Source organism: Rhinolophus ferrumequinum, chromosome 10 (genome assembly GCF_004115265.2).
Source record: "Rhinolophus ferrumequinum isolate MPI-CBG mRhiFer1 chromosome 10, mRhiFer1_v1.p, whole genome shotgun sequence".
NCBI lineage: Eukaryota > Metazoa > Chordata > Mammalia > Chiroptera > Rhinolophidae > Rhinolophus > Rhinolophus ferrumequinum.
This window is the reverse complement of record NC_046293.1, coordinates 5,620,919-5,644,411: the sequence shown is the minus strand read 5'-3', so window position 1 is coordinate 5,644,411 and position 23,493 is coordinate 5,620,919. Positions and strand designations below refer to the sequence as shown.

Here is a 23,493-nt window from a genome sequence, read left to right as displayed (position 1 = left end):
AGGGCTTCTGAAGCCTGGCTGTAATGTCCAGCTCTGAGGCAGCTTCCTCAACACCAAGCGGCTAGGGCGTTGCCCTTCCCTTGGAGAGGTTTTTCTCTGGCCCAGTCCTTCCCATCCAGGCAGGTTGCATGACCTCAGGCAAGTGGCACAACCTCCAGCCCCAACGCTTCCCCATCTGCAGAGCAGGTCTGAAAAGGGCTGTGCAAGTGGATGTACCTTATCAGTCAAGAAGCACTAGATGTCAGTGAGTCATTTTCTGTCTTTATTATCTTTCTTTGTTTATTAGGGGCAGGGTCGGGTGTTTTCTTTAAATGCTTTACCCCAAGCCAAAATAACAATATGCTCCCATGCCCCTAGAGTGGGCAGCTGGCACATGTTACCCTTCCAACATCTCTGGAAAGAAGGATGGGGTGGGCAGACAGCCTCCCCCAAAATGCTCCCCAGGCCACCTCTGCCAGCCTCAGCTCCTCTGAAAAAGAAGCCAAAACCAGGAGAGCAAAGCCCCCATTCCCCAGGCCCACAAGGCTGGGTGTGCACACAGCTCTCCCACCAGGGGCCTCCTCTCCTCTCCTTTCCTCTAGAGGCTCTGCCCACCTTCCTCTCCCCTTCCCTGGGCTTCCCCATGCTGCCATCATGAGCACTTCGGCCCCAAACAGCCTGGCTTCCCTGTGATGCCTGAAAAATGCTTCGCTGTTCACAGCTCCCACGTGCCGTCCCAGACCCAGAATGCTCAGCCAGCTCACTCCAGCTGATTTTGGCTGGGGGCCCTTCCCCCACCACTTGTCGCTTCTACCCTGAGACAGTGTACTGGCCTAAGGGGTGTCCCTCTAGCTTCACCCTGGCTTGAAGGGAGTGGACCCCAGGGCCCACAGCCCGCCCTCCAACACCTCTCAAGCTGCCAGTTCCCTGCCATCCCCTACCCCTGCCCCAAATCCTGGGCTGCAGCAGCTCGGGGCCCCCCATCTCGCCTCCCCAGGAAGGACTGCTGGGAGCCCTTCTCCATCAGGATGTGGGGTGTGGGGAGGTGGCCTGGTAGGCCCCTCACAAGTACATCTTCATGGCCGCGTGTGTCGTGGGGCAGTAGCGGGCATGGAGCTGGGCCAGTAGCGCTCGGGACGTGGCCTTGAAGCGCGTGCCCTGGCTCTTCTTGTTCCACACGTGGACGGCGTAGGTGGCATTCAGCAGCTGGGGCAGCTCCTCGGGGCTGACATCCTCGAAGTACTTCTTCCAGTTCTGCCAGGGGATGGGGTAGAAGGCCTCACAGGGTAGGATGGTGACGCCACGACAGGCGTGGCTGTCGCCCAGGCTGCGGGTGGCGCACCACTTCTTGAAGACCCGCGTGAGCAGCTGCGGGCCCTGGTGGCCCCAGACCCAGCCGTTGTAGTGGGCCACGAAGTCCCGCATGCACAGTGCCATGAACTCGTGGTGGCGCTCGAAGGCCAGGAAGGCGCCGTTGAGGACATAGCGGGACTGGATGCCCAGCATGTTGGTCAGGTTCCTCAGGTTCTTGAGGACGATGAAGTCCGTGTCCAGGTAGATGCCGCCAAACTTCCACATGAGCGCCAGCCGGGAGGCGTCGGAGAGCACGGGCAGCAGGTAGGGTTCCCATCGCCGCCGCACGGCCGTGTACCAGGTCGCCAGGGGCGTGTCCCGGAACAGCTCCTCCAGGTCCAGCCGGAGCATCTGGACGTTGGGGAAGCAGCCCAGAAGCGAGAGGCCCAGGTGCCGGGGCAACGAGGCATTGCCGCCGGGAAGCCCCTTCATCAGGACCATGACCCGGGACTCGGGGTGGGCCCTGGCAGCGGACTCCACTGAGCACATGAACAGGAAGTTGGGGTTGGTCCGGTCTGAAGTCTCCAGGAAGAAGATGTTGCCCTGAGGGGGCGTGCTGGAGGGCGGGGTGGGGGGCACCAAGCGGGGGCAGGGAACGTCTACAGGCAGGTTGGAGAACTGCCCTTGGCGCCTGGGCTCCCCGACAACGTGCCAGTAGATCATAATGGAGACCAAAAACATGAACTTGAAGCTGATGATGAACAGGGTGCAGGACCGCGGCCTCGGGATGCCCCGGAGTGGCCACAGCAGGCAGTCAGGGGCCCTGGACATGGTCTCTCGGAATGACACCAGGAGCCTCCAGCAGGAACCGGCGGGTCTGCAAGAGACAGCGCCACATGTGGGCAGGCTGTGGCATCCCCACCCAAGAGAAACTCCTACAGACAGCAGCCGCAGCCAATGCCAACACTGGCTTCTGGAGCCCACGAGCTTGCTGGAGGCTCAGACCCCATCTCCTTCCTCACCTGGAGGAAGAAGTAGACCATGGACGGAGTTTATGCTCTGTGACACACCTGTGAGCCCCCCAAGGACCAGGCCAGTGCTTCCCACAACATGTGGCCATCAAGGGCCCTGGGCAGGATCTGGCACATGTAGGGGTTGTCAGACGTGATGCCTGGCCAGGCTTGTACCCCTGGGCGTACCAGGCAGGCAGCCCATGATTTGAGACCCAGCACACGTACCCCTCAGCTCCGTTCAGTTCCATAAACCAAGCCTGGAGCTGAGGTAGGAGGGCAGACTGTGGAGCAGCCTTGGGATCTCTCAGCGGAGTCCTGGGGGCTGGCATGCAAGCTCCCTCCCAGGCAGGACGGTGAGCTCTAAGTACGCCAGGGTGCTTGCTGGGTCCTGAAGCCTTGGCCTGGACACGCCAGGATCTCTTGGGCCCCTGGCTTCCCCAGCCCCTGCCCCGGGCTGTGCTTCTCCTAGACACAGGTCTGGAGGAAAAAGGGACGGAGGCCGCGCTGTATTCCATGACCTTGGCTAGTACCGCCCTTGGACCCTCACTCTCTCCTGGTGGTGCCCACTTGGCAGCAGCCAGGAATGTTCCTAGGAGACCTACAGGTGGCTGGGAGAAACAAGATAGGCTCGGGCCCCATCCCCAAGGGTGGGACTGTGGGACTCATGGGACCCCAAGTTGGCCTGAACCAGCTGTAAGACCTGGGGCAAGTCACTCAGTTCTCTGACCCTCAATCTTCCTACCTGCAAGACAGGAACACTGAAACCCACTAAAGGGTTGTATTCATTCATTCATTCATTCATTCATTCATTCATTCATTCATTAAACACTGACTATCTACCATGCACGTGCTAGGAGACCCTCTCAGCATTTCCCACATACTAACTCATTAAACACACAGCCACCCTATGGGGTGGCAATCGTCACCCCCATTTTATAGGTGAGGAAACAGAGAAGTCTGGTAACTCATGCCGAGTCCCACGACTGGCAAGCAGCAGGGCAGGGGTCTGAACCCAGGACGCCTGGCTCCAGAGCCCGTGCTTGCACCACTGCACCATCCTGCCTGGGAGAGATGGTGCAGCCAATGTGCAGACTTGCCTGGCGCTTGCGGGCCTCAGTGCCCATTGGCTTGGACTCTCCTCACTGTTGACAGAACCCCCGCCACCATCTACTCAGCGCACAGTGCCAGCTTCACACCCCCTCTGGCCCTCAGTAACCCCAGTGGGGTAGTTGCATCATTTCTACTTTGGAGGCCAGGAAACTTGGGCAGAAAGGGGTAGAGGGAGCTGGGGAAAACCCCTCCCCAGGACCGATGGGTCTCATGGCTGGAGAGTGATGCCAGAAACCTGGGACTTGAGCAATTGGGTCCGGCCTTCCCCCAGTGCCAAGGGCAGGGAACCGTGGCGAAATCAAGGACTGGAACTGACCAGCCTGGGTGGCCCATGGTGGTGAGGTGGGGATCCGGGCAGCCTGGCAGGCCTCCTGCAGACACGCCCTGGCTCAGCAGCCAACCTTCTCTGCAACACGAACACGGCCTTCCACATGCTTCCCGCGCCTGCAAATCCATCTGCAAAAGATGGTAAAAGACAGAGTGAGGTGGGCCTTGGGCTCTCGGAGCCCTGGGGCTCATTCGTTCATTGGTTAGTTCACTCTCTTGGCCCCTCAGGGAACACGTTCGGCAGAGGGAAGAATTAGGTGCAGCCCTGCCCTGGAGGGGCGCTCAGCTTGTGGGGAGACCATCTGAAAGGAGACGAGGACAAGAGACTAGAGGACAGCTGTAATGGAGCAGAGAGGCCAGCTGAGTGAGGAGAAGGTGGCTTCCCAGGGGAGGTGACACTTACGGAAGGGAGTTGGCCAGACAGACCTCCTTGGCACATGAGGGCCTGTACACTTTCTCTCTCCAGGGCCGTCCTCAGCGCCTGGCACACAGTGGGCACACAGGAAACTCATTCACTCCCTGACTCATTCACTTGGCAGCCAGAGGGACACTTTGAAAACACAAGTCAGGCCACGTGGTCACTCCTCTGCTCAGGCCCTGAGTCATGTGGGAGGTCCACCAGGTCCTGCGTGGCCCCCATCCCGACCTCATGCCCCACTTCTCTCCCCATCGTCTGCTCTGCCCAGCCACACCTGGGCCTCCTCATTCTTTCTCAAACCTGTCCCCCCCGTACAGCCACTTCAGGGCCTTTGCACCTGCTGCTCCCTCTGCTTGGAACACTGTTCCCACCGATGTTCACACAGCTCACTCCCTCACCTCGTTCCCACTTTCATTCAAACGTCATCTTCCCATGGGGCCCTCTATAGCCCCCCGAAAATGTCATGTTCCCCATCCTTCATAGTCTATTGCTTTCTGTACTTATTCTAACATACTGTACATTTTTGTCCTTGTTTGTACTGGCTGTTTATTTGGAGCCCTGGGGGACAGGTAACCCCACGGGGACAGGTATATTTCTGCGCTTTGTATGTTTTGCTCGGCATCTAGAATAGTGCCTGGCTCTTAACATGTAGTAAATACCGAGTGAGTGACTACATAGGTGAGTGAATAAGTGAGGAGCAAGTGAGCGAATCAAGGAGCAAATCAATGAGTGATCGAATCAATGAGTGATCAGGGAGTGAGTCAGTGAGCAAATCGATGAGTGACTAAATGAACCAGTGACCATGAGTGAGGAACCTGGGGCTCAGAGGCTGGGTGAGCTGCCTGAGAGCTCCCAGCCAATGGTGTAAACCAAGGACCAGTGTCCCCTGCCCCACCCTGCTTTTCCCCTGCAGAGAGAGACGCTATTCTGGTCCCGAGTATTTTTAACCCAATGAGAACCAAGCTGAGGAGAGGACAGACCGTTGAAAGGAGGGAGGCCCTGGCTGCTGGGGACCAGTGGTGCTGAGCTGATCTGGCTCCACCATGGTGTGAGGAGGGGTCTGGGCCTGGTGGGGAGGTAGGATGTGCCACTCGAGCCACGCCTGCCACCAGTTGAGGGTGCCAAATGCAAGCAGTACCATATTTGGTGCTGGAGCCCAAGACTCAGGAATAGAAACTCTGCATGGGGCCAAGTGGGCTCCAGCCAATACCCGTGTGACCTCAGGCCAAAAACATGCTCCTGGCCCCCTGGATGGGCCTCGCACTGGGGCCCGATCCTGGTCCTTCAGACAAGCCTGGCACACGCTTGCAGAGCCTCCTCCTACCTCCCGGCCCCCACATCCAGCCCTGCACGGGGGAGGGTTAGCACATTAATGGGGTCAGTCCCTGCTCTAAGCCCTCCTGTGGCTTCCAGCATCAGGAAGCCCCAGGTTCCCTGTCAGGCAGGACATGGGAATGAGAAGTGCACGGCTGGTGGAGATGGGGGCGGGGGCCTCAGGCCTAACCAGCCCCCTGCTGGCCCGGCCCTCAGCATCAGCTCTGCAGGGCCCACATGGGGGGCACTGGCATCAGGGGATCAGGTTCAAGGTCCTGGAAAAGGCTCGTCTTCATGGCCCACACCGACCTCTGCCTCGGCAGTGGGGGTGCTCCACCTCTGACCCTCTCTGGGCTCCCGTGTCCACCCCTGGCTGACCATGACCCAAACAGAACAGAGTTACAGTGATGGTCAGCTTGGTGCACCCTGAACCCCACTGCCAGGTGGGTACTGACCGAGTGGCTCCCAGAACACCAGAGCTGGGCCCTTGGAGATTCCAATGTTCCAATGGGGACACAGCGGCCCAGAGAGGGAAAGGCACTCAGCCCAGGTCCCACAGCGGCAGAGAGTGGGGCTGGCACAGGAACCTGGGAGCAGCTCTAGCCGGGCGCAGCTCAGGGAGCCCCCTGCCCCTCTGCAGGGTTGTCCCACACCCTAGAGGTCTTCCTAGAAGGGCTGACATCTCAGGGGACAGATATCTCAGAAATCTCAACCCAGAAATTGTGCCGACAGAAAGGGACCAGACTCTGATCAGCTCCCTACATTAGTTTCTTGCAGCTGAAACTTTGGGGCTTAAGAGAGACACTTAATTTCTCACAGTTCTGTAGAGCAAACGCTTAAAATCAAGCTGTTGGCAGGGCCGCACTCCCTCTCAGGCTCTCGGGGAGAATCTGTTCCTTGTGTCTGCCAACTTTCAGTGGCTCTAGGCTCCTGGGCTTGTGGCCACATCCCTCTAACCCCTGCCTCCATCTTCTTCACGTGTTCTTCTCTTCCCCTCCTCTGTCTCTTACAAGGACACCTGACACTGGCTGCGTGGCCCACCTGGGTCATCCAGGATCATTTCTTTATCTCAAGATCTTTAACTTAACGTCTGCAAAGACCCTTTATCCAAGGTCACCTTCACAGGATCTGGGGGTGAGGACATGACACATCTTGAGGTCACTATTCATGCCACTGCCCCTCTCCCCTTCTATGTCTCTATTCTGGAGCCTCAGAGCTACCTCGTAAAGAAGGAAGCTCTGTTCTCAAGTCACCGGTGAGGACACTGAGGTAAGCTTAGGGCAGGAGAGTGACATTCCCAGGGTCACACAAGCGGTCAAAATGGAGTGATTAGAACCTAGGATCTGACCCTGGAGTCTGAGGTTTGCTGCCTCACCTGCTGTACATAGATGGATGTCTTGGGGTCTTAGCTTCAAGGGTCCCCTCTGCAGAGAGGCCTTCCGGGCCATCGGCATGAGCGACCACCCTCTACCATCACTCTGGGTTATGTTACCCAGAGTTCCTTTCAGGACTCCGGTCACAGGCCTGTCCCAGGAAGCAGGCTGTAAATTGGAAAGCCACGTGCTCGCATCCCTGTGAGGGTGAGGGATGTACAACCCAACAGAGGGACAGGGACTGTGAGGCAGTCAGAGGCCTCAGCCGGTCCCACGGGAGCCCTGGAGCCGGCACAGCCTTCAGAGATGTCTGTTCCAAAGGAGTGTGGGGGCTTATACCCACACTGGCCACAGGCTGTTCCCAGGGTAGGGGGTTTGACTTTGGTGGGGGCCTCCTTCCAGCCAAGGACAATTCCCTCTGGGCAACAGGTATGACTGCTTCTTCCCCCACCCCAAAGAAGGTGCTCTCCCTGCCAGGGAAAGGACTTCCTCATCCCCAAGTGGCACCAGTGCCCCTGACAGGAAGGGGATACCTGGATTCATTATGTCTTGGGATATTTGGGGCTGGGGACACAGTGGGGGACAGAGGAGGTAGCAGAGCCCCTGCATTCTCCCACTCAGTAAGAAACCATCTGATAGAGTCAGAAGGCGCTCGCCTGGCTACAAGGGGGGTTAGTGTGTCATCTTAATTCAGCCTGACCACCACCGAGGGGGGCAGGTATGATTCCAGCCAATCCTAGCCCCTGCTCCCTTGTTTAACTTTCAGAAAAGTGACTTGTCCAAGGGGCCATAGCTAGTAGCACTGGGGCTGGTGTGTGCTTCCAGGTCTACCCTCTTCTGTTCCTGACTTGCTGTGTGGCCTCAGGCAAGTCACTTTCCTTTTCTGGGCCTCAGATTCCTTTTGTACAGGGGGGAGGAGAGCAGGACTAACCACATATTCTAACCATGGGGACACAGGGCACAGGCTGATCAACTTCCTTAAAAAGTTAACATCTGAGCAGATACCTTAGGCTTGAAGAAGCTTGAGGTAGCTGGGGAAGATTGCCAGGCTAGGAAATGGCAGAGAATATAGAATTCAAACCCAGGTCCCCCCTGAAAGCTTCTAAACCTGCCACTAATTGACTCTGTGGCCTTGGGCCTGAACCTGCACTGTAGCTTCTTCATCTATAAAATTGAGGGGTGGGGACTCTTTGGTCTCGGAACCCAGACCCTCCTTGATGTGAAAAGTCAATACCTAGAGCTTCCGAATCCTGCTTGAAGGGTCTGCTGTCCTCCCTCCACCAATCTTTCAGGGCACAAATGAATATATTATTTCTACTCAAGAAGTAAGACTGACAGTTATAGAAGGTGATGACCCTTGTAAAAAAAACAAACAACGTGGCTGTTTCAGAGGAGAGGTTACAAACTATTCCTCCTCCAAGGCCTGTAAGGTGTTCCAAAGCCAGAAATCGAGAAAGCAGTGACTTGCCTTTTGGGGGAATATTACAAACAGAAAAATTAAGGAGGGGCGACTTCTTTTTCCAATAGGAATAAGGCAGCAATAAGGAATAAGGCAGATTCTTGGTTTGGAATCTTCCATCGTCTACTGATGTCACACAGAGCAACAGAGGAAAGAAAAAACAAACCAAAAACTATAGCTTCAGGGAAACCAGGAGCGAGAAAAACCCATAAATTCCAAGTCACAGGTAAGTGTGGCCCAAAGCACCTGAGGCCAGCAGGTGTGGCAGTGAAGTGGGGAACAACAGGGTGCAGAGGGAAGCCAGTAGTGGAAGATCTGAACAACCAGGGGGGCTCACGGCTGGAGACAGGTTGCCTCTTGTACCAGGTTAGGTTCTGAGAGGCAAAAGAGGACTGGACCCAGGAGAGGACCATATTTTAAAGGAACAATCCATTGCCATAAGAACAGGGGAGGGAGCCTTTCAGCAGAGAAAACTAGAAAACCATCCTGGCCTCTCTCCCATTTTCCACCGAAACCTCCTGTTAATGGCTGGTCCAAGAAAATTCAACCAATTCAAATGCAGACAAAAAAACTTTGTGAAAGAAGTAAACACAGCACCCGTACAAAGATGCTACATGGAAAAAAAAAAGCACTAAAAAAAAAAAAAAAGCACTAAAAAAAAAAAAAGCACTAATGTTCCCCTACATATATAGAAATTTCACCATAAAACAAATAAAAATTCTAATCCAAATTATAGCATGAATGAAAAAACACTTGAAAAATTCCAGCTTGAAGGAAGACAAAGAGTAGAAAGAGCAGTTCTCTACAAGAACTAGAGAAGAAATGGGGTAGAAAAGTGCTGGAAGACATGAGGATGACGTGTGAGAACTGAAAGGAAAGAACTGGGAAAAAAAAGACAAAAACATTTCAGAAGTGAAGACCACACTACAAGAAACATAAGGGAGAACAGACTCCATACAAAGTGTAAGAGATAATAGAGATTAAATTGAGAAAAGTAAATGAAATCAAACAGAAATGATCAAGGAGATCAAAGCATTCTAGAAGAAGAAAAACAGATAGAAAAGATATGTAAAGGAGATCCAACAAGCGTATAACTGGAGTTTCGAAAGACGAAAACTAAAACAATTGAATAGGATAAATATTTAAAATTATAATTCAGGAAAAATTTCCTGAAACGGGGCAGACTCAATTTCATGAATTAAAGAGAGAACAGTGAACCAGAATGGCAAATCCCAAGGCATAGTTTAGTAAAACTACTGGAGATTAGCAACACAAAAATACATCTTTGGGCAACTATACAAAAAGATCAAGCCATCTATGAAGGAAGAGAATCAGGCTGGCATCAGATTTCTCAGCAGCAACATTCAAGGACAGAAGATTGTGGAGCACGCATGTACAGGATCGCCAAGGAAAGACAGTGTGAGTCAAACGTTAATATATAGGGACGGCCGGTTAGCTCAGTTGGTTAGAGCACGGTGCTCTTAACAAGGTTGCAGGTTCGATCCCCACATGGGCCACTGTGAGCTGCACCCTCCACAACTAGATTGAAACAACTACTTGACTTGGAGCTAATGGGTCCTGGAAAAACACAAATAAATAAAAGCTAAAAAAAAAAAAAAAGGTTAATATATAGCTGAGCTGTTCTTTAAATATAAAGGTTATACACCAATTGTTTTGAAGTACAAGGACTTAGGCAATGTCGTTCCTATGAGGACAACTGAGGAATACGCTTCAACCAATCAAATGGTTGAGCAAGTTCAGTAAGAGGACGGGATACATTTAACTGCAGATTAAAAAAGAAAAAAAGAAAAGAAATGAAAATAAATAAAAAATTAAAAAGGCTCGGCCATAAGAAAAGATGAAATAGTGCCATTTGAGATAATATGGATGGGTCTTGAGATTATCATGCTAAGCGAAATAAGTTAGAACAGTATGACTTCACTCATATGTGACATAAAACTAAAAGCAACAAACGAACAAGACAAATAAACAAACAAAAACTCATAGACACAGACAACAGTTTAATGGTTCCCAGAGGTTAAGCGATCGTAGGGGTGGTAGAAGGGCTAAAGGTGATGGCAGAACTGACTCTGGGTGGTGAACACACAATGCAATATACAGATGATGTATGATAGAATTGTACACTTGAAACCTATATAATTTTACTAACTAAGGTTACCCCCAATAAATTTAATAAAATTAAAAAAAGAATTTTTAAAGGTAGGAATAAGGATGACAGAATAGAATGGGATGTCATATAGTCAGTCAATGTAGAAAATGATACAGATAACAAAAAGTTGGTAGGGAAGGGAGAAAGAAGGTATTAAGTGGAACACGCTTGGTGGTTGCCTCATCTTCAATTGCTGAGGGTAAAAGCTAAAACATCAAAGAGTAAGTTTAAGCATATTTATTCTACAAAGGTGACCAATAAGAAGGATAATAATACCCTATTTTGTTGAATCTAATAAGATGAATTTTTAGGTACCACTAAAAAAAAATGCTATTGATTAAACAATGTCACATTGCTTTCTTTTTATATAATTTTTATTATTTATTTATTTATTTTTAAAGATTTTGTTGGGGGAGGGGAACAGGACTTTACTGGGGGAAAGTGTGTATTTCCAGGACCTCTTTTTAAATTGGGGAACAGTGGTATGTTTTTCCCAGGACTCATCAGCTCCATTGAAGTCAAGTTGTTGTCCTTTCAATCTTAGTTGAGGAGGGCGCAGTTCAGCTCCAGGTCCAGTCACCGTTTAGTTGCAGGGGGCACTGCCCACCATCCCTTGCGGGAGTCGAACCGGTAACCTTGTGGTTGAGAGCCGGCGCTCCAACCAACTGAGCCATCTGACCACCCGGGAGCTGAGTGGCAGCTCAACGGCAGCTCTTTAACTTCATTCTAGTTGTGGAGGGCGCAGCTCGCTGGCCCATGTGGGAATCGAACCTGAAGCCCTGTTGCCCAGAGCTCGCGCTCTAACCGACTGAGCCACCCATCCGCCCCTATAATTTTTATTTTGAAAGAATTGTTTAGTCGGATTTCTAAATCACCTATCACTCCTGTGCATACAGAAGAAGAAAAATAAGTGAAATAAATTGGTAATGTGTTCCTGAAACTTTGTCACCTTTAAAACCCGATTCTTCTGAATGACTTCAACTCAGTGTCACTGAGGCCTGCGTTTTCCATACAGTATGATCTGTACTATCCATTGTGGGTGAGGCAGCATTTCTTAAAAGAAGGCTTCACTATTGTCTCCAGAATTTTCTTCCTTCAGGTTTTCATGTCATTGCAGGGGTAGGCAATGGCCACTGTCATGAACACCACGTGACTAAGGGCCTCCAGAGGCATTAGAATAATAATTTCTAAAAAAGCCTTAAAATCACTGGATACAGTGTCAGCTAAAACGGGAGAGTGACAAGAAAAAGGGGAGGAGTAAAGAAGAGGAAACAAGTTAACGTATTGTTCACAGAAGAGAAACATTAGATACTGTGGAAAGAAAGAAGGAACTAGGACTATCAGGTAGAGATATAAATATAAATGTAACCACTAGAACAGAAACACCAGCTTTCCTAAATATCAGAAGCACTACTGTTTTTTTTTTTTAAAGTGAAGAAACAGACCACCAAAAGTGAAAGAATAAAGAATATAGCTCTCCCACATGCACAAAGACATATATATGTACATATACACAATGTGACACAAAGAAAACCAAAGACATCTACCATATCAATAAATATAAATAGATTTATCTCACTGATCTTAAAAAAAAAAACACAGATTTTTAGGTTAGATCACAAGCAAAACCCAGGTCTATCCTGCACTCAAGAGACAGACATCAAACAAAGTGATTTAGAATGGTTAAAATAAAAGAATGAGCAAAAGTATAAAGACAAATACAAACAAAAACAAGGCTGGGGCCATAATCTTAGTATCAGACAATGAAATTCAAGCCAACACTAAATGAGCCAAAGAAGGGCCATTTATAACGCTAAATGGTATAATTCACAGGGCAACAAATAACACTGCAGCGATTTTCAGGAAGAAGAAATTACAGGAATACTAGGATAGATTGGAACCACTAAGAAGAGATTTTAATTCAGCTCTCTGAGCCCAAGAACATTAAGTAGATGAAACATAAATACAAATTCAGAAGACCGAAATAAAATAATCAGTAAGGTACCACAATATAGCAAACTCTCTATGCTAGTAACAGATAATGGACTTTCAAGAGTGACAGAACATTCATGAAAATTGAAAACCTCAACAACGTCCAAAAATATAAAAAATATAGACATGTATGATCACAAGGCAGAATGACTAGAAATTAATGTAAAAATCTGAAAATTAAAAAAAGAAATTCTCATGGATAATTCTTGAGTCAAAAGGAAAATACAAACTGAATTTGTAGGATTTCTAGAAAATAACCATAGTCAAAATATCATGAATCTGAAGCTATAGAGTACAGCTGCAGCAATAATCAGAAAAATATTTATGGCTTCCATAATGTAACAATGACAACAGAATAGATAAAAATACATAAAGCACCAGAGCAAAAACATTAGAAAAAGAACCATAAGATAAACAGAAAGAATAAGGAAAGAATTAATAAAGATTAAAGCAGAAATAAATTAGGAAACAGATAAGTAGTAGAACTAAGAAATATGGCAAAAAGCTGGCTCTTTGGGGAAAAAAAATTCAATAAAATATATAAACCACCATTAACCTAATTTAAAAGAAAAAGGGAGTAGGGGCCTTGGGAGAAAACATCCAGTGCAAACTGAAAAATGCCAAATGGGAAAGTAACCAAAGTAGGGGGAAAACATTTTTAAATCATAAGATAGTACTTTGCAAATAAAATTTAAAACCTGATAAAAGTAATTTCTAGACAAATATAATAAATCAAGACTCTTCCTGGAAGAGATAGATTGCCTAGATAGGCCAATTTTCACATAAGAATAGAATTATAAAAGACAATTAAGAAGCAAAAGCACCACAGCAACGTATTTTTAGAGGAAAATTCTAGCAAACTCGTAAATAACAGAAAATCCCAATGCTTTATAAAGTGTCCAATAGCAAAATTTAAGAGAGAAAACTTAAAAAAAAAAAAAAACCTGACACAATTTCCAACACTCTGGATAACTTAGGAATCAGTAGATACCCCTTAACAAAATTACATATATATCACCACCAAAGCCAGGAGCCATCCATGCCGAATCAGCGTCACACATGGGGCACTCCTCTGAAGACAGGGAAAAGCTAAAGGTACCCACCACCATCACTAGTACTGGAGGTATTCATCAAAGCAATTTGACAAGAGAAAGAAATTAGAGGCATAAAAACTGAATAGAAACTGTTAAAACTATTGTTATTTTCATAAGATATTACAGTATACCTAGACGAGTCAAGAGAAACTATTGAAAAACTACAAACAATAAAAGAATGCTGGAAAGCGGTAGGACACACACGCACACACCCATAAATATAAACAAGCAGAAGATATAATAAGAAAGAAGAGCCCACTTACAACCACCACCGCCACACTACTTAAGCTTAAACTTAACAAGAGATGTTCAAAATCTATGTGCACAGAAATTTAAAGTCCCTGAAGAACACAAAATAAAGTTGGACAAGTGGAAAGACACACTACGTTTTTGGATAGAAGACTTAGTTTCATAATCATGTCAGTTTTCTCTAAGCCGATTTATAAATTGTACGTGATTCTGAATTCGACAAATTGATTCCAAAGTTCATATAGAAAAATAAGCAAGAATCTACATGAGGGGTGGCCAGATGACTCAGTTGGTTAGAGCGTGAGCTCTGAACAACAGGGTTGCCGGTTCGATTCCCACATGGGCCAGTGAACTGCACCCTCCACAACTAGATTGAAGGACAATTTGACTTGGAGCTGATGGGCCCTGGAAAAACACACTCTTCCCCCTCCAAAAAAAAAAAAAAATTAAAAAAAGAACGTACAAGAAAACTCTGAGGAGGAACAAATGAGGAAGGCCTGCCCGTTTAGATATTAAACCACCCTATAAAGTTTCAATAATTAACACAATGTGGTCATATAAACAGACAAACGGGGCAATGAAACAAAAGGCATCACAGAAGTAATGTGGTACTGACACATTTGGTAAAGACAGTTATCTCCAATCAGTAAAGCAAATGCATCTCTTAATACAGATACTGAGACACTGGAGCAGTTACTAGGGAAAAAGAATAAACTGCATCCAACCTCAGAATGCACCCCAGGATAAACTCCCAATGTAAAATAATAAAGCCCATAAAAGTTTAGAACAAAACATGAGTAAATTTCTTTGTAACCTTAGAAGTGGGAAAGTTTTCTGAACTATGTATGAAATCCAGAAGCCATAAAAGAAAACATGAATAAATGTGACTCCTTTGAAAGAACAAACTTCTCCATGCCCTCCCCCCAAACACTACCAGCAAGAAAGTCAAAACTGAAGTGACAACTTGGGGTAACTTTTGGTGCCTCTTGATCCCAAAGGTCTAATTTTCCCAACCTATTTAGAGCTCCCAGAAAACAAGGAGAAAAAGACCAACAACCCGAAAGAAAACAGGCCAACGACACTTCCCACACGTGCAAAAAAAATGACCCTTAAACAACGCCAGCAAGATTGAGGACCTTTCCGAGAGTAGGAGGAATGCAAATGGAAACACTCAGATGGCATCTCTCACCTGTCAGATGGGCAAAAAGCCAGGACTTAGAAACATTCTTCTGGCCAGGCACCTTCTAGAAGGCTTGCCTAGTGGCACTGCTCCAGTGGTGAGTGCGAGTGAGCCACCTCTATCTAAGTTACACCGACATTACGCTCTCACCACAGAATCCCACTCTGCGACCTTATCCTACAGATAAGGGACATTTGTGCAGGTCACAAGTTTGTTTGCAACTGCAACCATTAGAAACAACCCCCAAGGTCTTTTCTGAAGGGACTGATTAAATACACAATGACACACAGATAACTCGGAAAACAATGTCAGCTGGCAGAGTCCAAGGCTGCTTTTACTCGTGGCCCAGTCCCACGTGGCCAGCACAGACCCTAGCACGTACACAGTTTTTGAAGGAATGAGTAAATGATCCCTAAACTGCCCCAAAACCCAGGACCAAAGGTGGTGACTGACCCGGGATGGGGGTGGGGTTGGTGCCATTTGCAAACTGGAAACCATGAGCCATGCAGCTTACAACTGTTAGAACGTGTAACTGGCGTGTTCTTCCTGACCCTCTGAGGGCACAAAATAAGGTTACGTGCCTTTGACTCTTCGTAGTGAAGTACCTGAGTATTCACCGGTCCTAAGAGAGGAAAGGTGACCTTCCTAACCTTCCCAACGCTGCATGGCTAGTAAATGTGGGAGGCAGGATTTTCACCTGCATATGTCTGTCCCCAAGTCTCAGACCCTCCTCCCTTTGCTGAGGCCATGCCCCCTCCCACGGTCACTCCAGCTCTGCAGTAGAGGCTGGACTAAACATCAGGCTGCCAGGGGTGGGCTTCTCGGGGCAGGGTGATGTCACCCTCCCTGAGCTTTAGGCTGAGTTCAGGGAGCAGTAAGTCACCATGAGTCTGAAGCCCCCACACTTGGGCACAAGCAACGCAAACACCAGGACCTCCTGAGGTGCCAGGGTGGCTGAATGTGGACGAGCTTTCTGTACTGGTCACTAGTAGGGGAAACTCTACTAGTTTCCCAGCAAATCATGCCCGGCAAATGAAGTACCTATGGAACAGGCATCTAGAAATTCTGGCCTGAATTAGGAGTCCCAATTAGGAATCACTCTACTTGGAAGAAAGTTCCCATGTTGTCTCTCTCTCTCTCTCTTTAAATTGCATTAAAGATTAAAAATCATTGGCAGCAAGAGAGACTGCCACTCCACCTCCCACCTCCAAACACACACACACAGCACTGCTAATACTGGGTGTTTTATTCTTAACAGTCTCTGCCAACTGGATATTGCCTGAGCAAGGGGCCTGGTTTCTATCTTCTATACATTTGTTCTGTGACCTTGGAGTATGAACCCCCCCGCCCACCACCAATTCTGAGTCTCAATTTCTTCATCTGTAAAATAAAGAGCTTGGGAAGGACAATGTCTAAGGATACTTCTAGAAGGACCTTCCTAATCTGGTCTCTCTGGCCTTGGTTCTGCCCATTCCATCAGCAATCATCATCACTGACTTCTCTAGACAGGGCATCTCAGGGCCACTTGCCCCCTGGTGCCAGGCCAAGAGCACAGATATGAGGCCAGAGAAATGACAGTTCATGGGTGAGAGTTCTTGCACAACCTGATAGAAAAAGTCATTTTGGGGAGAAACTGGTCAAGCCCTTGGTATCACTCCCAGCACCTTGGATCATTCATTCCACACATGCTTGAACACCTACTATGTGCCAGGCCATGCTCCAAGGTTTGAAAATACACACAGCAGTGAACAAAGCAGACAGTCTTTGGCTTCATGGAACTGACATTCCAGTGGGAGAAAATTAACAAGAAATACACGAGGAGGTAAAACATGCTATAGAGAAAAATGTGGCAGGGAAATTAGGCTGCAAGCACTGGGGGATGGGGTGCTACTTTACACAGAACCGTTAGGGATGGCCACTCTGAAAAGCTGACATTTGTGCCGAGACAGAGGGAACACACCATAGGGATATCTGGGGAAAGGTGTCCAGGGAGGGCAATCAGTGAGTGCAAAGGCCCTGGGGCCAAGTACCTGAGGTGTTGATGGAACAGCAAGGCAAGGCAGGGAAGGAGGTATCAGGAGAGGTCAGAGACAGTGGGGAGACCTGGCCATGGGGCCGTAGGGCCATCAGAAGGATCTGTCTCTATGCGGAGGGTGCCACGGGGACACTTTGAGGAAGAAAGGGCTACAGTGTGACTTATGTCTTAAAGACATCTGTAAGATCTGGCTGCTTTTGCAGAGTAAACTACAGGGGACGCGTGACAAGCAGCAGTTATGAGGCCACTGCACTAATCCACAGGAGAGGCGGGAGTAGGACAGGGAATGGGGGAGAACCCCTCTTTGAACAGATTCCCCCCACATCTCTCCGTCTCCCATCAGCCCAATCACAGCGCGTGCAGCTCAGGTCTCTTCATGTCTCTCCATCTGTCTGTCTGTCTCGGGAGCCACCATCACAGCCTCCTCTCTGGCTTCCTGCCTCAGCCCCCTCCAGCAGGCCCCCACACCCCACAATGCTGAGGGCTCGTGGGCACCTCCCCTTAGCCCTGCCCCTCTTAGGCCCACAACTTGCAGACCAGCCATGCTGCTGACCTCCGTCATGCTGCTCAAGCCACCGGGCTCTGGGATTCCAGGTTTCTGCAATGTGCTCTTTGCCTCTTCCCCAGATAATCCCTCCCTCCCTGGTCAGGACTTCCTAACCACCAGAGGAGAGCTTGCCATCGCCAAGAACAAACCATGCGTCGGGTACTCTGCCAAGCAGTTAGCTCTTTACCTCATTTCGGCTTCCCGTCTACCGCTATGGCCCCATTTTACAAACGAGAAAACAAAGGTGCAGAGAGGAAAGGGACCTTCCCAACACGGCATGGCTAGCCAATGTGGGAGGCAGGATTTGCATCCAGGTATGTCTGCCCCCAGGTCTTAGACCCTCCTTCTCCGGGAGTCTCTCCTGACCCAGGTGAGCAGAGCAACCACCTCCAGTTAGTTGCCTGGACTTCAGCACAGCTCCCACCACCGGCTGTGGGCCGGGTCCCTAGTGCTGCACCTGCTGGCACACAGGAGGAGCTTGTGGCTACCTTCCAAATGAGTGGGTGTGTGAACAGCACTCACCCCAAACCCTGCCTCACCTAGGCCACAGGCAGCCCCTGGGGTGAGTCCTGCTGGGAGTGACCAGGGTGAATTTGGGAGCAGAGGGAAGTGGATGCTGAGTCAAACGCGGCCCACCCTGCCTGAGATTGTAAATGACACTGAACTGGGGAGGGCCTGGCACACAGCAGGCACACCATAAATGTGTGATGACTGAGTGATGGGGGTAAAGAAAAGCCATCCGGATACTCTCAGTGTCCTTGAAAACAACGGTAAAAACTTGAAAGGAAAACCCACTCTTCTCTACTGCTCAAAGCCACCGGTTCTGGGAATTCTAAGCTTCTGCAATACGCAATCCCCTCTTCCCACAATGTCCCTCTGCCCCTCCTTTGCCCAGCCGCAACCATAATAGGGAAGAGTTGCCACTTGCCAAGAACCCACTAAGATGCCATTTCGGTTTTATTCCTGGCTGTGAGGGTTATGGGTGATTTTCGTCGTCTTCACATCTTGGAGTATCGTGTACGTATTTCCATGACGCACGTACAGTTAGCCGACGGTAGGACTGGTACGACCAGAGCTAGTCAGGCTGCCCGCTCCCAGTCTTCGCAGAGGGGCTGCGTGTGTGCGTGGGGTGGTCCAGTTACCACCCTGCAGTGACACCTCCCGCTTTGCTCTTTATCAGGAAGACAGTGTGGAGCCCGTGAAGGCTGGAGGGAGGGACATGTGATGTGCTCAGTCCTCCCGTGGCCCTGGCACAGAGGGGACCTCTGTCAGCATGTTGGTAGTCTTTCCGGTCCTTTTCCATTAACATGGAGCCGTGTTTACACATACAGGAGGCACACAAAAGGAGGTCCTATTACACGGGCTGCTCTACAAACACCGTGTTGTATTTTCACTTAAAAACATGCTGGGCCCCTGTGCTCTCACACTAGGTGGTGGAGGTGGCTGCACATTTCCTAAACTCATCGAACTGCATGCGTGCAGCGTGTAAGTTTTACCTGAACAAAGCTGCCGGAGAAATCTGAGCTGTGCCCCGGCCATGACACCAATACAGAGAGCGCCACACCCTCGTCTTCAGGGCTGCATGGCACCTTGTCATGGGGCAGGTCCGCCCCTCATTTTGAGGATCTTATTAGCATTCAGATCTTTTCTGAGCACATCCTTCATTATTTCTATAGGCCTCGTTCCTAGAAATGAGCCTCCTGGGTCCAAGGAAATGGAATCCCCCCAAGGTTGTAGATGCAGGTCACTAACTTGCCTCCAGACGGTTTTAAAAATCCACGATCTCTCCGGTGTTGGGGTGTGCGCCCACCTTCCCATCCTCTCATCATGGGGAGGGAGGCATGTGGCTAACATTTACTGGAAGTTTCCTGTCAGGCACGGAGCTACGTGATTTAATAACCATGGTGTATATTTTCTAAGGGCTTACCAAGCACGGCCACCGGCCAAAGCGGTTTTCATGCAGAAACTCGCTTCATTACTCCCACAGTCCTGAGAAAACTGAGGCACAGCTGGGATCCAACACACCCTTTGCTAGGTAAAAGGACTCTGCCCGGGGCCCAGCCTCGTTCACCTGGGACAGCACTGGCGAGAGAGACTCAAATCTCACAGTGACAAAGAGGCACTTGACTCTGAGTCTCAGTTACCTCATCTATAAAATGGGAATAACAGCACAGGATGGCTTAGAGAGTTAAATAAAGTGTCTGGCACCTAGTGGGGGCTCAGTTGATGGAAGCCTGCCCGCTGCCCCCAACCCAGGGTGTTGCCTTGGAGACAGGGGGGAAGGAGCAATGAAGCCGAGAGACAACTGGAGGGTTGGGGGACCTCTCTGGGCTGTGTCTACATCTGAGACAGAGGCTTCTACTCTTTCAAATCAAGCCTGTTCATAGAATGGGAAGACTGCTTTTCCCATTTCACTCTTCTGTGCCTGTCCACCCAGCTACCTGTTTGCCAACTCAGACTTTGCACAGGTGTGACATCAGAGAAGGCTGTGTGCTTCTGCTGGGGTCGGCTCCTGGTGGGCAAGAGTGGTATACAGGGGAGGGTGTGTAGTCACTGGCCCAGAAAGGAAGGGGACTCGCCTAGTCCCGAGGCCAACCCGACTGCCACTGGAAGCTCTTGAACCCACTGGGGTCTGTTCAGAGGGAAGGCAAACAGAGGCTTACAGGAGCGGAAGGGACACTCACCAAGTTCCAGAAAGAACGAGATGGGTGTCACTTCCCAATATCCACTAGAAATGGAAATTAGGAGAGGGAAGTGATTTTCAAGGTTCTGCAGCTTGTGTGGGGAGAGCCTACTTTGAACCAGCCCTGACACTCCTCAGCTGAGCGACCTGGAACAGTGTACTTTCCCTCCCTCCCAGAATCTGTCAAAGGGGGTGATAACACCAGGGAGGACTTAAAGGGACAAGGCCAGCAAGCAGCACAGGGAGTGGGGACCTTGGGTCCAGAACCCTTTCCTTCCACTGATGCTTTTCTGCCTTCTTCTCTACGAAGACCAAAGCCAGTTCCTAAGGTGTCCTCCCAGCCCCTCCCTCTCACCTCCTGTCCTCACCAGCTCGGAAGGTCTCTCTGGACCAGTGCTGGGCACCTGCCACCTCCCGCATCCGCTGGGACCTCAGTCCATCCACCTGCCCTTCCTTCTCCGGGGGCCTCAGCCACTCTGTCTTCTGGCTCTTTCCCATCCGCTCATAAAAGTCTCCCTTATCAAAAAGCACACACACACAAAGTAAAAAAAAATATTAAAAACACGCTCCTCAAACACACCAGCAGCAGCAAAAATGAAAGCTACGCTAAAACTGAGGGAAGCTCTTGGCCACAGAGATGGGATACGTAACTCACTAATGCGAGCAAACGAGAGATAAGAAACACACAGAGATCCTGGTCATTCATACTCTTTGACCCAGTAATTCCATTTCTAGGAAATAACAAGAAACACACACTCACAGCCTGAGGAAGCAGGGACGTCCCTCTGGGAGCCAGCTGGCTCTAGGGACAGTCCTTCTGAGGTTCATATGTACTGAGTACGAAGAAACACCCAGCCACATACACAAATGGAGTATTCAATGCAGCATTATCTAAAAGAGCCAAATATAAAAAAACCCAAAATGTCAAATGAGACCCATTAACTGACGATGATGTAACAACATGGAAGTGTTGACAAATATAAAAAACGATGTTTGAGAGAGGTGAAGAATTTGGAACACTTATATAGGAAAGATACTCAAATAACTAAAAAAGTGTTTTAAAATTCTGGCAAAAAGGGCAAATTTTACCAATGGGTATCTCCAAGTGATGTAAACATGGACTTCCCCTCCCCCCCACACACCTCTTTCAAGCAACATTTAGTGGGCACCTATGATGTGACCGCCTGGGCACCCGGCTTCAGGCAAGGAGAGAAGAGGGTTCGAGACCTGGAAGCTGTGGCCACACCTGGGAAGCATCCTACGAGGAGGAAATGCATTCCAGAGAGCACAGCCAGCAGCAGAGCTTGGGTGGGCAGGTCCCAGGTGTAGCTATCCACCCCACCCTCGGGAGAGAGAACCAGGAGGGGCAGCGGAGGTTGGGCGGGATGGAGGGGGAAAGTGGCGGGGTGAGGGGACTAGGCGGGGAAGAGATGTCCCCACACTTCAAACTTCTCTTTCTCATCCGCCCCTTCTTCTAGTCGTGCTGCAAATGTCTGGGTCTCACTCTGCCCTCGTCCCAACTCAGACCTTGCAGGCTGGCACCCCTGCTGCCGTGGGTACTTGGAGACCTGCATCCAGGACCCCATGGCGGGTTTGGAAATTGTCGGCTGGGGCTGATGTGGTGGGTCACAATCGCCTGACGTTCTGAGTCAGCCGGAACCGATTCTGCCAACGCTGACACACACACACACACACACACACACACACACACACACACACACACCCTGGAACAACCCCACTAACCTAGGCAGCTAGAAGGCTCCCACTGGTACAAGGAAACAAAACACATTTTTAAGAATTTCCATTTCTGAGTCTGTCCTATAATACTGAGCTGTCCTAGCAGACAAGCAGGGACAGGCACCGGAGGCATAAGAGGAAAATGAACAACAGAGGAGATTCCATCTAGACCCTTCCTTTCTTTTCCTTTGTATTTGGGCCTGACCTGGAGATACCCGCCAGGGGATCAGGGCTGTGGGAACATGGAGCGCAGGTGTGGGCACGTAGGGGTGTAGTCCCGGCCAGGCTGGGTCCTGCTATGTCACCCAGGGCAGTGTGGCCCCCCCTTCTTTGGGAATAGGTAACAAACGGCAGTCCTTGGGCAGCTGGAGGAGAGAGCAGGAGGGCCAGAGGGGGTCACACCAGGTGCTCCAGGATATCTGATGAATGACGGGATAAATGGCTTTCCGTGACTCCCAAGGGCCTGCAGGCAACACTCAGTATTTAGGGGAGATAGAAAGGGTGTCCTCCTGAGAGAGGGGTGGTTGCAGGGCAGATGGCTTTTAACCCTCTCAGGGCCAGAGGCTCAGCTGAGTTTGGCAAGACGGTGGGAACTTCTACCCTCAGGTGTCAGGTGAGGAAACTGAGGCAAGGGGACTCACCTAGCAGCGAAGGGAAGTGGACTCTGAGGTTGGACCTCCCCGCAGCACATCCCAGCTCCCACTTCACTCAATCTTTCCCATCTGGAGAAGAGGGAGGGAGAGAAGCACGCCGGAAGGAGGGGTCGTCTGCAGACGCGTATCCTGACACGAGCGAGCGCCGAGGCCCGACTTTCCGACTTCTCCGCTCTTACCCCCGCAGTTCCCTGCACCTGGAGGGTCCCTCCCCGCCTCGGAGCGTCCAAAGCCTCAGCATCTCCTGCCCCGGCAGCCCGCCCTCCAGCCGGCCGCTCCCTGCAGGGCCAGCGGCGAGCGCGGCCCCGCGGCCAGGCCTCCCGGGACGATCCCGCGCCCCCAGACAGCGTGGCGCTACTCGCCCAAGGTCGCAGCGCGGGAGGGGGGTGGCCCGCCCTCGGACCCCGACTTCTGGCCCCCTCTCCCCCCGCGGGACCCGGCCCGGGCGGGGCTGTTCCGAGGGCTCCCGGGCGGGGCAAGGCTACCCTAGCGGGCCGGGGCTCCCACTCCAGCCGCCCCGCTCAACTTTGGGGAGCAGGGGAGCGGAGGCGGCGGCCGGGGACCGCCGCGCCCAGGCAGTGCGCCCTCAAATGTCCCCTCTGGAACAGGTGGCGGGGCAGTGGCCGAGCCCTCCCCGCCCTTTCCTTCTCAAAACGCCCCTCCCTACCCGGGCCCCCAGGCCCGCGTCCCGGACCCTCGTCCACGCACCCTCCACGCGGCCCCGGTACCTCCTGCTCCGGTGGCGGCGGGCGCCGGTTAACGTTGCCCCGAAGCCCAGCCGGCGGGAGCGCCGCCCCTCCGGCCAGGGGCGTGGTCAGCCCCCGCCCCCCCGGCCCCCCGCCCCGCCCGCTCACCGCCCCGCCCCGC

The 23,493-nt window shown here is 50.6% G+C and overlaps 1 protein-coding gene across 1 annotated transcript; it reads right to left on the bottom strand.

Annotated features, from left to right (window-relative positions):
• Window positions 1-901: 901 nt before the first annotated feature.
• A4GALT (alpha 1,4-galactosyltransferase (P blood group)) lies at window positions 902-23,404 on the bottom strand. Its single transcript, XM_033118330.1, has 5 exons — window positions 23,335-23,404; window positions 22,615-22,695; window positions 4,126-4,272; window positions 3,712-3,851; window positions 902-2,149 (listed from the first exon to the last, which is right to left on the bottom strand). Exon 5 carries the CDS (start codon window positions 2,101-2,103, stop codon window positions 1,042-1,044), a length of 1,062 nt encoding a protein of 353 aa, XP_032974221.1. The 5' UTR covers window positions 2,104-2,149; window positions 3,712-3,851; window positions 4,126-4,272; window positions 22,615-22,695; window positions 23,335-23,404; the 3' UTR covers window positions 902-1,041.
• Window positions 23,405-23,493: the final 89 nt, after the last annotated feature.

Excerpts from the sequence above, each read along its gene's own strand:
- A4GALT (XM_033118330.1), bottom strand. The coding sequence starts at position 2,103 with ATGTCCAGGGCCCCTGACTGCCTGCTGTGGCCACTCCGGGGCATCCCG.